The 17,802-nt window shown below is 34.7% G+C and overlaps 1 protein-coding gene across 1 annotated transcript in view; it reads right to left on the reverse strand.

Annotated features, from left to right (window-relative positions):
* LOC149803139 (BAI1-associated protein 3-like) overlaps window positions 1-17,802 on the reverse strand; it is a 349,073-nt gene that overhangs the window by 151,547 nt on the left and 179,724 nt on the right. Inside the window, exons 8-11 of the mRNA XM_089953890.1 lie at window positions 9,995-10,198; window positions 8,156-8,259; window positions 7,495-7,612; window positions 5,663-5,787 (exon numbers count right to left, since the gene is read on the reverse strand). Coding sequence (XP_089810016.1) covers window positions 5,663-5,787; window positions 7,495-7,612; window positions 8,156-8,259; window positions 9,995-10,198 — 551 coding nt within the window. The remainder of the gene's footprint in view (window positions 1-5,662; window positions 5,788-7,494; window positions 7,613-8,155; window positions 8,260-9,994; window positions 10,199-17,802) is intronic.

The raw sequence follows: 17,802 nt of genomic DNA on the forward strand, positions 1-17,802 counted from the left end.
AAGATTCCTGCCAAAAATTCACACATCAGGGCTGCAGGCAGGATTTGTGGGCCCTTGGAAAAATTCTCAAGTAGGCCCCTATGAATTGAAAATTACAATGGCAGTGGGCCCTTAAATTTTGCCCTACCCGGTCTGCAGCTCTGTCACACACAAAACCTGAAAAAGTCAGTGAAACTCCATGCTTTTGTAGAAAATTGCTACTCTGTTGAGGTTTCAAGTTTATTTCATATTTCAGTGTGTAAAAATAAAAGAAAACTCATAACTCTATATCTATCACCATTTTTAGATAGTAAGCTATTTTGGAAGTTACCATAAAACCTTTCTTGAGTGATCTCTGCTATGTCATTTACAACTACAATCATCATGCATGGATCAATTTTATGCAACACACTGCTGTCAGTGACCACCTGCAGAATGCAACCAGTGGTCATGATTATCTGGCAAAAAATGCATTTCAACACTGCTATGAATGACTGTTTTGCAAACACATATGACCACTGCTGATGTTTATTTAATCCATGTAACCACTGTCAACTGTCTCAGGAGTGCCTGCAAAGTGCAGATTGTTCCTAAAATTTACACGTGATGCACGTAGCCATTGTATGCTAAAGACCATATACCAGACTATAGTACGTCACTAACCGCCACTGTAGCGCCAAAGTTCTGTAAATCCCTATTATGATTAACCATTGCCTTTTTTAAAAAGAGCTCTCACAATTCAAAGGTTTGTACTGCCTCTTTTGTGAAAAACCACAAAACCCTGATAATGCCCCCAATGAGAACTCTTTTGAAAGGGCTTCACTGTAGCGGTCATGTTGTTTTTACTTTGGAGTCAATCAGCAACGCCTGGGGTGAATTAGGTCTTTGCCCTTGCCATTAACAAGTGATTATCGTTTTCCAGACTAGACTGTCATTGTAAAAGTTTTGAGTTGAAAGTTGATTTTTTTAATGTTAACGCTATTAAAACCCCACACCAAGTTGTCACGTGGTGTAGGCTTTTTTAAGCCCCATATTATCGAGTTAATATCCTTATGTCATGGGTAAATTATTTTTTATATAAAAATGTAGCGTTTTTGGTTCTCACCTTAGTAAATGTATTTTGTTTCTGGATGTGTTTATTACGTCTTTTGAATTAATTCACTGGTAAATATTGATTCCATATTCACCTAAAGCCTGATCAAAGCGACTAGTTATATACAAGATGAATAAATGAATAAGTGATATCATAACTAACTGTGTAGTGAAGCGAGTCTGATATTTGTGGACATGCCTAGTTAACTCACGGCCAGGATAAATAAATATTACCTTATTAATTTTTATATTCATATGCTAACATATAAATATAATTGTAAATGATAGATGTGTATCTTTAACGCTATACAAAATCTGATTGCTATATTTTGACAAAAACTGAAAAACAAATAAAATGCATGTATCGCCATTGTGCATATCTTTCCTTCTTAAACCTGCTGCATTCTAAACCTGTAAAGATATAAACTTGCACAAACCTGTTACGAAAGACCACCTGAAATGGTGGAAACTTAAATATCAGTTGCACCCTTAAAGGGGAGGAAAAGTACTTTCCTACCCTTTCTTCTCTCGTAAGATCATACTAAATAAAAAAATGAAATCCACACTGGATATAAAAGTCTGTCTTTATCATCCCCAACACAGACATGACCGAAACTGGGGATCTCAACTGGGAACAATAGAATCTGGTTTCTGGCTAAAAAAGGAGAGAAATTGACTCATAATTTCCATTAAACTTTATAAAGTCTTGCTCTAAGGATAGGACACATATTAAGGAGAGCAACAAAACAGTCAAAAAGGGTAAGGTTCTTGAAGAATGCTACACCCAAAGGTTTATGAGGGTTTTATTTAGAGACCGCAAAACACAGGATTCATCCAGGTATTAGTGAGCAAGACAGTGGTTATTGCAGCTCAAAATATCTGATCATCTCTGCAAAGTGAGAGTCTCTTTTGATGGCTAGATGTTAGTAGATCTGGTAGTGTCAGACAGGGCTGCCCTATAGCATTTGATTGTAGAAACTGAGCTTTGTTTCTTTTCAGAGCAAAGAGAAGAAAATCATCCAATATGCTCATAGAGGGACAGACATTACTGGCATGTTTCCTACTGCAACAATCAAAAAGGATTCTCCATTTGGCATCACTGTCCTCAGAGGCAGATGGTCTTCAGAACTGAATGGTGGACTTAGCAACACTGTTTGAAAACTTGTCTTGGCAGAGAGATCATTTGAGATGAGCAAAGCACGAAAGTGGACAATGCATGCATGTGATTCTACCAGTAGTAGGCCAAAGATAGATACCATTTTAAAGGTTGTCTACTGCACATGCCATTTTATAGTTGAATCTACTACTTTCGAAATTTACAAGATTTAAAAAAAAATTCCATGAAAATCCCAAAGATGGTATTTTTTATATGTTCTGTTAAAACATTATAGAAACCAACCAGAACCAGTCTACTGGGGATTGAAAATGTTCCACCAGTACAATGATCAATGATGCATGGCAGATCAATTATTCAAGAACAGTTAACATGCAGGGACATCATTGGTGGGGAGGGGGCATTTGCCTCCCCTTGAATTTGCATGTGCTGTAAAACTGCTGTAGCCTATATACGAAAATTAACAAGCCCGTAAAGTTTTGCCCCCTCCCAATCAAGTTTTGCCCCACTTCCCACAAAAAAGTTGAAATGATGTCCCTGCTAACATGAGTACACAACAAGCTGTTAATTGATCACCTTACTTGTTGGTATATGGGGACTTTAAGTCCAAATGTGGGATGTCTTTTGAAGTGTTGTAATTAATAAAGGAATGAAAGGTGGTCATGTCTTCTTAGCCTTTAATGAAAACTGGCTGACCATTGCCAGAAGGGAGATAAGAAGGAGAGACCTCCATAATAGACTATTTTGGCAGTCCCTAGAAAAAGTATTTTGATTTTTGTAAACTTCATTAGTTATTGTATTGTTCAAAATGTTTTAAGAGGAATATTTAAGGGCAGCACTTGCATTTGTCTGTTCAATTCATGGCAAAATACTGAAACGTGAACTTTCTCACTATGCTAAGAAATCAACAGCTAAGAAATATTACAAGTTCAACAGTGAATGGACGTCATCAGAGTTTTAAGCATGTGCTGGTGAGTAGCAAAGCTACGGAGTTTGCAATATGTGTCTCAAAGATATGCATCTTTTTGTATTTCAAATTAAGTTCAATCCCTCTATAAAATATATCATTAACATTACAAGATAATTTTAAAGTCGGGATAAATTACTCATAAAAGCAAAAATACATAAATTATTTTTCATTGCTTTTTTAAAGTCTAAATCATTTTTATTTTTATTTTTTAAATTTACAGTGATGAAAATCTGCCAACAGACTTTTGAATCTGAGCAATGAAAGAAGGAAGTCCTGGAGGAAGAGACTCATAAATGCAATTTTAGTCCATGGCAACAACTTCCTCCTTGGACTGAACATAACTTGATGGACTATTGGAAAGCACTCAGCATTCTTACAAACCCATCAACAGGAAAATGAAGCTCAAATTTCTTTTTGCAAGCTGAGCATAGTGGTCCTTTCATTACATTCTAATAATGATACAGAGAGAACATTATAAATTCTTTCCAAAATGCAATGTAATGTAGGAGGGAAATTGAGTCCAGAGAACTGAGAGCCTTTGAAGCTTAATAATCACAATGAATGTCATCAGTGGTCACCAGATATAAATCTTTATAAGGAAACTAAAAATGCTATTGGATATTATTTTAAAAAAAACCTTTTTGCATGAAACTATAAGATAAATAACTCATTTTTCATTAATTGACAAAATAGTGACTCATAATAATTATTATTTTATCATCAGGATCTCAATCCAATTTATGATCTAAATTTGCTGTCTTATTATATCATGAAGAAAATATATATCATGGCCACAAAGTGCACTTATTTTGTTTTCAGTCTTCTTGAGTAATGTAAAATTGATGTCAATAAAAGAATCTAATCATGCAGAAGCCAATCGACTGAACAAAAGTTTCAAATATGCTGGTTTTAGATCCTGGTTCTGTCACATCTATGACCTGCAGACTGTTTTGTAGGATGGCCCATGTGCCCCAGGGGTAATTTCTTGGGATGGTTCACCAGCAGACTGAGAAGTTTGTTTAACCATGATTATTGGAACCACACAGGTGATATCAAAATGAGCAAAGCAGTGGAGTTCTAACTTTGTGAATGTGCCTGTGAGATCATCCTGAATGGTGGGAAGGTGAAAGGAAACAGATGATCCCATCATCAGTGAAAGAAGTTGCCTGACACATGATTCAACCTACATTAAAGAAATCTATAAATGTCTAGTCTATCAAAGCAATCATAATCAGGAGTGGTGAACACATGCTAAAAATTAAGCAAGGAAGGTACACACTTGACTTATGGATCAATTAAAAAACAAAGAGGTGCAACAAATTGGACAGAAATCCATAATTTATGAAGTAAAAAGTTGGAAGACATGAACCAGAGATGTGATAATATAGGCAAGTGGTTGCTTATTGATACAATACATGAAAACAATGCCAGTGATGACCAACATGTCAAAAAATTTGGTCAGTTTAACCTATATAACTCGAGATACAATAATATCTCATGATGAACACAAAATATAACATGAATACAACCCTCATATTTTGACATATATTAACAATGACTGAAAGTGGGTCTATTTCCTTCAATTGTTTCAGAAATGAATTTTGTAATTTATTTATAAGTTGTAACATTTTCATCATATATACAGTAACACTATACTATAAGCAGGTATTCAATATCTGTTACCCTGGGCTGTGCCCACACAACAATATCTCATCATTTTAAGTTCATCATTTTTCTTGTTGAGTTTAATTTGTGCATTATATGTATCACAAACCTCAAGTGTGTCAACTTTATTATTATATCCCCTTGCAACCTGCAATTTCCATGCTTCTTTTCACATTTAAAAAAAGGCTGATTTTTGTATCAACTAAATAAAAGTTATTCATTTCAATCTTGAACATACAGCATTAGTTCCATATCAATTTTAATCAACTTGATGATTCTGTTTTTCGTACCGAACGGGACTGAAACCATAAAATGATAAGGGAAGAACCTAATACATGAATTAACAATATAAATTTTGCCAGAAAGTGAAATGAAATACTAACTTTATCTAGGTTTCTTGATGAAGAGCAACATCGATGAAGTTCTTCAAAAAATATTAAATACTTATAGTTCTCATAAAAATGTGCCAGAAAGAGGTAAAAACCAAAACTGACATCGGTCATCCTAATGTAAAGCCTCAGACCAAATCTGAAATTAGTCAGGAAAAGTTATTGAGCAAAAGAAAATTTTTTTTTGACATGATGTGACTGGATGGGATGGATCAGAAACAATGTATGCCTCCTTGACAGATATGACCAGGGCATACAATAGGTTTGGTTTAGTTTGCTTTCTTTATTGCACTGTGGCACAAAAAGTTATTTAGTGTCAGGTCAATGGAATAAAGTGCCTTACACAAAAACATAATACAGCTGCTGACCCAAGCTGCTCCAACAGTATGATTGAAACCTTTTCTATGTATTGTGAGTCTGGCATGCTGACCACTGAGTTACTGCTGACAATACCTGAGCATATTTTCCAGCCTAGAAAGTGCCAGTTTACTGTTGATTGGGAACACTTCCCTCTGCTTCCTGATCAAACTTAGGCTGTATTCGATGAACACGTTGAGAGACTCTGCCAAGTGTTCTTCCTGTCAAAAAGACATGTAATATGTGATTATAGTTTGCACAGCTGCAACAAATGCAGCAGATAATATGACACAGGTATCTTAATTTAGTACTTTGCCTGATACCAATGATCAAAATTTGAGGAATATGAGTTTGTCTTTTTAACAAATTGTAAAGCAAACAAATATTAAAATCTTTCATTAGTGTCTGGATAAAGATACATCCATTTCAAATGTCAGCAACAAAATCATCATTCTTTCTCTCTGCCTACCAAGTTAACCTACCTACAAACCAGCATCTACTTGTCTGTCAAGTTGTAGCCATTTCGTCAATTCAACATATGAGAATTGTAATTTTCCAAAAATGTTTTTAATATGAAAAAAATGGACTCAGAATGCTATTTATCACTTCAGTGAGATATCTGTCTCCAAATGGAGAACATCTTGACATCATACTAAATAATAGAAGATAAAGCCATAGCATTTGAGCATGAACAAGTCTAGTTCAATTTTCTAAGACTTCATCAGTGTTCCTAGCTTGTACTTGGATTCTGTCTTTACATGTACACATATTCATATTTTTTTGTGCAGAATGATAATATGCAGAACTGTAAAATAAAGTAGTATATACCAGCACAATGCCTCAGGGACATTTATATTGCTTTCATGTTTTCTCATTTGTAATAATTTAGTGCTAACGTCAATCAAGAAATTCCTATGTTTGGTATTGGGTATTTCAGTGAACAAGATAATTTTATTTTATAAACATTAACATATTTGTCTAAAGAACACAAATGGTTTGTCTGAATCGATAAGGTTTATCTGCTCTGTTTAAACAAGCATTACAGGTATAAAAAAAACACTTGTGGCAATGGATAAGATTCTCAACACACACATTTTAGACTAAGCATTCTTTTCTTAAATGAAGAAACGTAATCAATAATACCATGTTTGAGTTACTTTGGAAACCATTTTCCCAAATTAATTTTGTTTCTGTACTAAAACTGTTTAAACAGACTAGACTAGCACTGCCAGTATTTCTCTCATGTTAAGCACAAGGGTGCCTGCTTTGTAAAACTGGACAAAGTATTATTCCACAAAAATTTACAGACATTTAACAAAATAAAGGTAGACTTACTATCAAGACAAAAAAATGAAAAGTCCATTTCTTTGAAAATAAATAATTATTTAAGTCACCAAAAATATGTTATGATTTTATTATGAGGATGATGAAGAGCACAAATCCATGGGTACAAATTATATTCATGATAAATCATTTGATCAATTAGACTACATCATGCAAACATGGAATTTATATGGCAACAGTTTTTAAAAGGTTTATTTCATTGGAAAGGGGAAATATTTTTAAGAAATTAATAATAAAATAACCATTGTAAAAGATCTATTTTCTGTTTAAACTCAAATTGCATTTAATAGAGGATAAAAGTTAGTCTCATTTGCAAGAAAACTTGTCTGTTTGACCTTGACTTCTAATACTTTAAAACACCCATTACTAGAAATCTAAATTAGCAGGGGCTTACATTAGTGAATGTCTCAGGATTGCCAAAAAAAATAAATAAATGTCAAACTAACAAAAAGGTCATTTTAGTGTCAAGACACCGTAAGAAGTCGTTGAGTGTGCTTTCATCAGATCTCAAATGACTTTCTCACAAAAGCATATTCTGACACACATGTATAAGAAAGTAAAGAATAAGAGAAAACTAAATCAACCTCATCTCGGGATATGGCCCCTGGCTGCCAGAGCATGTCAAATTTCTGTAGGAAGGACAAGAGCAACTGGTAACTGAGGGGGTGCTCCTGTTGCTTCCTGCTGTATGCCAACCACTGACTGAAAGTAAAAGTGAAAATAATGATTTGTTGTAACATTCAACCAGGTAAGAAAACTGTTCAGGCAAGATATATTGGATGAGAAAATGAATTGCAGCCAATAACACTGGTCTAACTAGATATCATAGTGAACATTTGAGAAAGATACATTAGGATTTCACAGGTTCTTTAAAAACATTTGCAATGATGCTGGTGGTGGCGATGATACTGATGACAAATATACACAGACTCCTTATTATGTATTCTCTCTGAAGAAGCATTTTCTTACCTTAACAGTCCCCAACCCCCTGAAAAACCAAATAGTGTGGGACAGAGTACAGCTGCAGCAGAAAAATGTACCCTGGTTATCTTTCACCATTGTCTGGTACTCACATCACAAGACAATGGTCTATACTGTTAGGTTTGTAACTGGTACTGCATACCCTGACTACACCTAATAATACTACCCAATACAATTATGGTCACAACATCATTTTGCCACAATTTACACAGCAAATATCTGGTATAGCTGAATTAGTAAACTTAAATAATGTCCTGAGCTTACCACATGGCCTGCTGGATTTCTGTGAGGTCTCCCTGTATTGCATGCTGATGAAGAATTGTCAAGGCTGCCTTAGGAAGCTCCCCATTCCATTTGTAGGCCCTATCCTGTAATATATATAAAACAGTCCTTTGGAACTACTCACATATACCAAACATGTCTGACAGGACTGATTTTTGGCTAACTATAACACATCTAAACCAGACATTGGGAATTTCTGATGACAAATTCATGATCTGCTTTGATAAATATACACAATTAATGACCTTAAATGATAACAAAGCAGTAGATCTGCATTCTGCCTAGAGACTTCTGTTAACAGTACAATGTTACTTCTATCAGGGCAAATAATTTGATTTCATGGCCAAATAAACATCAAGAACAAATGGCTAAGTCAATTTCTAAATGACAGAAAGAACAGATGAAACAAGCTCTATACAGAATGAAAAATATATTGATAATTATGTCTTTGTACCAATGCACAGAAAAAACAGAGAGACAAGCTTTACTATAATATACAGCAAAAACAGAAAGCAGCAATCTTGATTGCAAAAGCAAAGCCTTTCACTCCTACAACAGAATGGCATTGGCTCTAAAGTTAATGTCCAAGTTGCTGCTGTTGTTGTTTTCATTCTAAGACCATTTTCCAGTACATGATTGGGTATACATGGCTGTCTGTATATTTGGTGGAGGAAGAGCCCAGGAAAACACTGGGAAGTACCAATGACCCATGGGATGCGAACGGCAATCTTTCCTTCACACCCATGATGGCTGACCCCAAGACTCAAACCTGAGACAGGTTTGATGTCAGAGGTCTGTAAAGACAAGCATCTTATAACACTGGCCAACTAGGGCCCCACTTTCAAAGTGATGCAGCATAGCACAGGATCACAATGACAACTGGTCTAATATATATATATATATATATATATATATATATATATATATATATATATATATATATATATATCAGTAATGCAAGTTTGGGTCTACATTTTTGGAAAAATTAATACTGTGTCTGAATGAAAGCATACTGGTTATGCCATAACTATCTAATGACTTTATAAAAATAAAAAAAAACATGCGAGAAAGATATACTGCGGAGATATATTCAATTTAATTTAGATGAGATTTCAAGTGATGGCTATGAGGGTATATGTCCATTTGATAAAAACTGTTAATGACAATTGTTGGACATGAGTTCAAGAATTCTGCAGACCTCTGATATGGAAGTACTATTGGAATATGTAAACCAGATAGCCTCGAGTGAAGATCAATTATAACCATGTAAGGGAGGTGGCTGTTGAATGGAGAGAAATAGACTCCTATAATGAAATGATGGGAAAATTTAAACCTTAAATATATCTGAGTGGTGGCTGCTCCATGGGAGGTGACCATTGATCTTTACTTGCATATTCAAACATGTGATAAGCTTGTGGTCTGCCTTGAAAGTCCTCTTATCTTCTCAGGATTCTAAATACTCCAGATAAAGTTTTGGTTTGGTACTCTATGGCACAGCAACAAAAGTAGGTTATTTAGTGCCAAGGCAAGGACATACTATGGCAACTGAACCAGGATGGTCTGATGATTCCAACCTGCATCTTTTTGGTCATGATTCTGGCACACTAACCACTAAGCCACCACAACTCCTGCCAGATGAGGTAATATTGAGGTATTTTACTATCTTGGATTACCTTTTTTTCCTCTTCTAAATGATAATGTTAGTGCTTGTGGCAGACATCTGACCTACTACTGACGTCAATAGCGCCAAGGTCAGCCAGGTAAATCTCAAGAGTTTTTACCCTACAAGAATTTTAATTTTAAAAATATGATTATACTTGCATTAAACTTGTGGATTTCATGCTCAATGAATATACACATAAGGTCCACATGCTGTCTCATGTCTGTCCAGTTGTCATCTTCAGGGATGCCACGATCCTCTCTGGTCGACAGGCTCAGTCGTAAATTTATCTGACCAGTAATGTTGGAGCGAGAACTACGACCCTCCAGGGAGAACCATTTCTCTACTCCTGTTGAAGGAATATCCTGAAATTGAATAAATAAATCAATTCTCTTGGCTGCAAAAGCAATTTATGACACTGACCTTTGACTTATAGGTCCATCAATCGGTTGCAATGATATAATCTTAACCATTTTACAGAGTATCATGACAAGAAAACAGGTGACATCATTTCAAATCAAAAGTCTCTAGAAGGAACTGATATGTTCTACTGGTTAAAAAGAATTTCCAGGAATTTAAGATAAGACTATTTCCTCTTTTGAACAGCTGAGAATTGAAAATATCTGTTTTATTCTTAACACATTAACCCCTATTGACAACTTAACGGGGCAGGAGGTAGTAGCCTACTGCCGAGCTCTGTAGCGTCGTGGTCATGATACACTAAAGTGGACAGTATTATAGAAAGGTAGACAGATGTAGCTCTATAATGATACCAAATAATCTGGAATATCTAGTTGCACTACAAAATACAGATTTAAAAAACTACAGAAAATTTGCCTGTGGTCAGAATCCGATTTTGTGTCCGGATTTTAGACTTTTTGGTCTCAGATCTAAGGCAAACCGGTATGAACTGCAAACAGACAGATGAACCTTTGCAAAAAGTAGGATAAGATGGGCATTTGGAATAAAGAGTGGTCTCAATATAAAAATAATGGCTTCGTTTAGCAAAAACAATTTTTAAATATCCAACTTTTACCCTTCTGCTCATGCACGAGACAAATAGCCAATGAAAAACGATGTTTCTAACACAACTAGGCAGTATATTATTGAATGATCACCGGGGATTTGGTGCTTTCGGATCTATTCAGAAATAGCTTTCAAAATGTGTTTCCCACTCGATTTTCAGGCAAAAATGACAAACACCTCGAAGGGTTAATGTGTCAAGTAACAAGATTTTCAAATTAGCCAATGTGACAGTCATATTGGATGCAAGATCAGCACCATTAGAAGACTTTTAGGAGAAACTTCATTCTGATGCATCCATCCGTAACAAGAAGATTTTAAAGATGGCCACTTTGTTTACTGTATTAGATGTCTAGGCAGTACCATTTTCATTTAGGACCAACTAGATATCATAAGAAATCTGATGAAAACCTTATGACAATATGACTTTCCATTCACATGGTTCCCACACTTTTCTAAAGACAAATTTCCAGGTCATTTCTAGGGTTTATCCAGGACGAAATTCCTTTTTTCAAGGTTCAAGGTTCACATATGACCATTACTGAATGGAATTAAAGAATATTTTAGATTATAAAACATGCATTTTCTAAATATAAAGATGTTTGTCTTTCAAGGCTCTCCAAAAAGACTGAAGTCAGAAAAGATGATCATGTACAAGTTCGATTATATTCCTATAAATTGGCATGTGCAGTCATTTCAATGTATAGAATACAAATTCTAACTTTATTTTGCTGCATTATCTTGCTAGGTGGGACAGCATAATAAACATAAATTTTGTTTTGTTTCCTTTCAAACCTTTAATTCCAAAGAATTCTAAAGTAATAAATATATGCATCTCATAGAAAGTAACATTTCCTATCACAGGATGAAAAAACAATAAATGCAAATAATTAGAATCTCGTCTTGTAACAAAAAGAGTTTAACCCTGAATTTATCTGTGCCAATAAAATCTCAAAGAAGAGTTTTCAAACAACCTAATCTCCTTAAGACGATCTGGTTAAAAATCCATCATTTAAAAAACATTTTCAAAAGGGTTGATTTCAATTTTGACAAAAGACCTTCAAAATTATAGACTGTTGTATAAACAAGGACTGAAGTTTCTATAAATCAACTTATTTTCTTGTACTTTGCTAAACCAGTCCCCAAACCTGTATTGATACAGGGGCTTGTATCGTTTTTTAATATATAATACAAGGGACGACAATTTCTCATTTCAGCTCTGAGATTCAACAATTTGGCCTACAAATTTAGCTTAAAACGAATAGTTGTCCATTTTCTAATCCAAATTTCCTCTGAATATTCCCACCCCATTTTTCATATTTAGACATTTATATTGGGGTGTGGGGTCATTGCACTGCATATAAAAATTTGGAATTTGCCGTCACCGTGTGGTAGCAACATCGTAGTCGCTTACCAGCAGGCCTAGGAAATTCACAATTATGTTATATCGACTTATACCTGCATGAAATCGATCGGAAAATGGTTTATTTTCTCAGAAATGGCAAGTATTGTAATCATTATGTTGTTAATCTGCTGACAGACAATACGAAACTATGGCACAGATGAAACCTGACCCAGTACTCGCCATTTGCATTACTAGTCACATGACTTCACAAATCTCAAATGATGAAATCATAAGTCTAATAGTCACATGATATCAACAACAAACTCAGAAATTCAATTATATTAAATTAAAGTCAGATAATTTTTTTAAAACCCAGCAATCTGGCCAGTCTGATTTATCAAGCAGAGAGCACATGTCAATGTGGTAGTCACGCGATACAAAACTCCAGAAGTTGTTCTCGGAATATATAAATATGGAGAATGTTGTGTTCTTTCATTTTTGTATTTTTATTACAACCAGGATACAACTTTTATTTAAAAAAGTTTTTGTTCTCTACAACATTTGAAAATGTGGTTTGTTAGATTTGTGTACTCATGCAACTAGCAATGGAAATCGCAAGTACCAGGTCACATTTCATGAACGACGTAGTTTTATTTTGTCTTTGTAAGGAAACATATGGATATCAAATTGACTTTGAAAATAAAAGTCTACTAGACGAATCTAATCCACTGGGTGTTTGGATTGACTCAGTATACATGTTTATTGCAAGCAACCAAATGAGCCATACTGCACCCTCCAAATATTCTGGTTAGAACTCTATAAATTTAACTCATGATCAGTTTAGTTAATATTCAATTATGTGATTGTTTTGGGCATCAAGTGGTGGCAGAAAATTCCCAGCTTTTTCCTGATTTTCATCAGTATTTGCAAAATTCAAGAACTTTTCATGATCAGGAAAAATTTTTTAATTTCTCTGGTAGCATGGGAAACCAGCATTCAGACCGAGTAGCAATGATGAGGTTTTCAAGATAGCTATAGTAGTGGATATGTTAGATTTTCGTTTAGTACTTATGATGTAGACATAAAATGTCTTGTAGTGAAAACCCCATGTTGATATGACAATCCATTCAGGATGGGCAGCAGAAACAAGATTTTCAAGACACATAGATGCCAACCCCAGAGTACAAAACTACTGACAGTTTAAGGCAAAAATACTGATTTTCAGGAACAAATGATAGTTAAAACTTTAATGCATACTATTTACAACATCTACAACCATCAGTGAAGTAGGACAATAAGTTAATTTTTTAATATCCATTCGGGTGCAAATTCAGAAGGTGGAAGATTGCAACACAGTAACACTCAGACACAGGCTGTTTAGAGAAGCTTTTTCCACACCTTGTTATTTTAGTCATTATCGATTCCAATGTACCATCTTTCAATGATGATCTGAATTCTGTGATTTCTTTTATTCAACTATTTTCGTTCAAGCACATGAATAATTCTTTGCGATTTTACTGTCTGGAAAAAGTGTGTGAAATAAATTGCCAGTAACACTAATAAATGAAAGTGGATGGCTCATTGCGGAGAGAAATTTAGTAAAATGAACTTTCAATTAAATTACATCAAGAATTTCTCTGGTATTAATATATATGGTAAATTCAGGCTGTTTTGTTGATGATGAAGCAGCAAGCTGATGTTTATTAGCTTTTTCATGCTATTTTATGTCTTACGCGCCTCCATGCTCAACAGATGCTTCCCAATAAGGTCACTAGCAGATGATATTCTGCCCAATAATTTTTGCTGGACGATGGTCAACCTGGCAGTCTCTCCTATATGCTGCTACCAAAATTTACTATTTTGAACAAGGCACACTGAGGTAAAATCAACTTATAAATTATAAATATAGCTACTAAAAGATTTGCATTCTATTCATGTAAGTTTTATAACAGTATTTTGAGATTTAACAAATTTATTTCAATTACAGTGGAACCCCGCTATAACGCGCCCCGCCATAACGCGAATTCGGATATAACGCGGTCGTAGCATGGCTCCCGAAATTTCGTATATTCATTCACACATGGAGAAAAAAAATTTGGAGAAAAGTGAAAAAAAAAACAAAACAAGAAATTAACTTCATTTTGGGCATGAGATTAGTTGTGACTTTTAAAATAATATGATCGTGGCATGGTTCCTGAAATTTGAAATTCATTTACGTGTATTTTTATCGGACCGTGAAAATATTTGTTTAACGTACAAGAAATAGTGTGTAAAACGTTTATTATAATTTGGTGGAAGAATTCGCGTATGACTTTTAATAATAAACAATCGGAACTTAACAATTTATCCAGGTTCTTTAAGTGATTTTGGAGAAGTGATCGTGTATGAATTCTAAAATAATATGATATATATAACGTACGAGAAATAGTGTGTACAACGCTTGGCTTCTGAAATTTATCAATTTGAACAGGTTGTGGTGAAGCTCCGTATTCTACTCTAGAAGAGAAAACTGGTTTCATTAGGTTTTTGAATTGTTAAGCCAAAGTAAACATTATCGGAAGTGTTACTTATTACGGATCCATGAGTAAAGCCAGTAAATCATCTTTGTGATTGTCTTCCATGAATTCTGTATACAGTCGTTGCTCAAACAATAGCCGACATGGGCTTCTTATTTATTCGGAAAATCTTGTCAGCAGTGATGGCAAGATCAAAGTTTCGTACCTCCCGAAAAACACTACGTCAAAAATCCAGCCACTTGACCAAGGCATAATTTCCGTATTTAAACAAAATTATCACCGTGAAATGATAAAGGGAATGGTAGCAGATAATAACGCATCCGTCGACACATCATTGGCATTACTCAACTTAAAAGAAGTATGTCACCTTGGAGGTAAAGCCTGGGATGCTATCACTGCACGCTGCATTGAACGATGCTGGATAAAGGGTCTTGGGCCAGCTTTTACGCCCTCGACACAAAATGATAGTGACGATGAGCTTGAATTTACAGGATTCACTGAAGACGATGTACGTTTAGCAGAAGAAGCACTCAAAAAATACGAGCACAGTCATCATGATATCCTTAACTGGTATTCAGTAGATGACATCTGCCCAATATACGAACACATATCAGATGACGAAATTGTTACAAATGTCAGCAGGAAGAATGAAGCTGCACAATCAGAACCTGAAACCAGTGACGATAATGATAACGATGACGATGGCACCCCAACTCCCCCACCAAAAGTGTCTGAAGCAGTAGTACATTTAGAAGCAAGTTTAAGGTGGCTGGAAACACAAGATGTTGACAGCGTCAAAGTCCTTCAATTAAGAAACATTCTTGACTTTGCTAGAACCCAACAGTTCACGGCAAAGAAGCAAACGTCATTGGATATATTTTTCAAGAAATGATGAAATTTAAATTTGGAACCACACTGACTTGGCACTTTGCGCAACGATTAATTTAGCAGTTTTCACATGTTTCTTTTGATGTTCACAAAATCTGAAATAAAAGTTATTTGCACGCTGAAATCATGCGTTGATTGTTAATTATTCTTGCAGTTGTCGCATATGATAAAATTTTAGCGGTATGAAATTTGTACAGACACAGTATGTAGACCCGGGAATAGCTGCATGCAATGACCGTACGATATCAGACGGCAAGTAAATGGTTTCAATATTTTGTTCATCCTATATTTTACACGACGAATTCAGACTATTACAAAATTATTGAATATTTTAAATCTGTACGATTTTCAATGAAATTACATCCATTATGGATGAACTGCATGCCACGACGGCACGGTAGCATACGGTGTTGATACACTTTTCATGATATAGTGATAGTCTGGTATTATCGGTCAATCTGTATTATCGTTCAAACAAATAAAAATTAGTAAATGTTTTTAATGCACAGTAATAACCTATAAATATATTAGCCATCGATTATTTTGAATATATCTTAATTAATGCATTCCAGTTAATATTCATCTGATGATAAGCCGACTTTTGATTATTGTACATGTATACACGTATATGTTCTCGGAAAAAAAGTTAAATATTGTAAAACCCCGCATTAACACGACCCTGCTTTTAACGCGATCCGATTTTATGGACCCCGATCATCGCGTTATAGCGGGGTTCCACTGTACAAAACACCATACAAAATGAAGGTAAAGCTGCCAGCAAATATGGTTCATGCGCCATTTTTCTCATGACTTAAATGCGCTTGTTTTGACGTCCTGGTGATATTAACTAGGTTAATACCTTTCATTGACAGCATCCGTAAAAGAAAGCACAATATAAATGTCTGATTAAACTAATGCCATTTTGCCTCAAGTTTGTGGCCTTGGAGGGAGTATTAACTGTTCAAGACAGGGCAGCTATTCACATGTTCATTTACTGGACCTTTTTTATTAGTGGAAAACAAAAGATAGATATTTTGGTTACAGCAAAGGCAACACAAAAACTTGGTTACCATAATATGCACTTCCTATACCATGTTTGGAAAAAAATGGACAACTATAAAAAATGATATTTTTCACTGAAATATTTAAATATAAAGGAAATCTTTGTTATTTAATAACAGTGATAAAAATCTAATAAATATTTACCGTGTGTATAAATATGGTAATGTTCGCATTAATTTTACATGAAACAGTTCCAAGGAAACAGCTGGGATTCTTGAATGGGAACCACCTGTCACAGATTCATTCTATTTTGATACTACAGCTATAGTGGACCAGCCTAAATTGAAAATAAATGGTGCCAGATATTTAAAAAAAAAAAAATTTAAAAATGTGACTGTTGGATGTTATACGACTGACAAAAGTTAAATGAGAAGGATTTTGTTAAACTTAAAAACATGATGCACTGGACCGTCATTAGGGGACACACTATGGCAGACCCAGGATACTGCAACAGTCATCATTTGTGGACTTCATGACTATTTGCAAAAGTTACTGTAGACATGTAGACAAGTTAAAGTGAGTCTTATGCATAAATAATTTATCCATTTCTTCCGTGTCTATACTCTTGAATTAACTACTAATCCACATGGATTTAGCCAGCTTGTGACAAAAAGTGCAACTGCAGGTCCGTAAGTAGCAAAAATAAATCTATGCTATGTATAATAAATATGTACATTTTTCATCAGTTTTCTGTAATTATGGCATGTAATATAAAGATTGCTCTTTTTATGCTCAGATTACACTTTTTGCCACTTATATTAGTAATAAATTATGCTTATACCTCTCTTGGGGGTTAGGACTGATGGATACCTGGTAGAAATTTTCTAAATTTTTGACATCTCTAGATATAGAATGAATAACAAGTATAAATATTTACATGAATTCCACCACCCACATGAGGGCAAAGTACAGGGTTTTCAGGGACCGTAACACAGTTAAATTTTGTCCAAAAAGTGTGAAAATAGAACCATATCTTGATTGTTTTAAAGAAAACATCAACAGGGGCACTCACCAATTATTATGTACCTTTGAGAGTGACGTATGTAAGGTGAAGTTTGCATTTAAAACATACAGTGGAGAGAATGTTGGCATACCTCTATGCTGCTCTAATGTAATGTGGCTGAAATTTCTTTGG

Source organism: Sinohyriopsis cumingii, chromosome 3 (assembly GCF_028554795.1).
Source record: "Sinohyriopsis cumingii isolate HCF-2022 chromosome 3, ASM2855479v2, whole genome shotgun sequence".
Classification (NCBI taxonomy): domain Eukaryota; kingdom Metazoa; phylum Mollusca; class Bivalvia; order Unionida; family Unionidae; genus Sinohyriopsis; species Sinohyriopsis cumingii.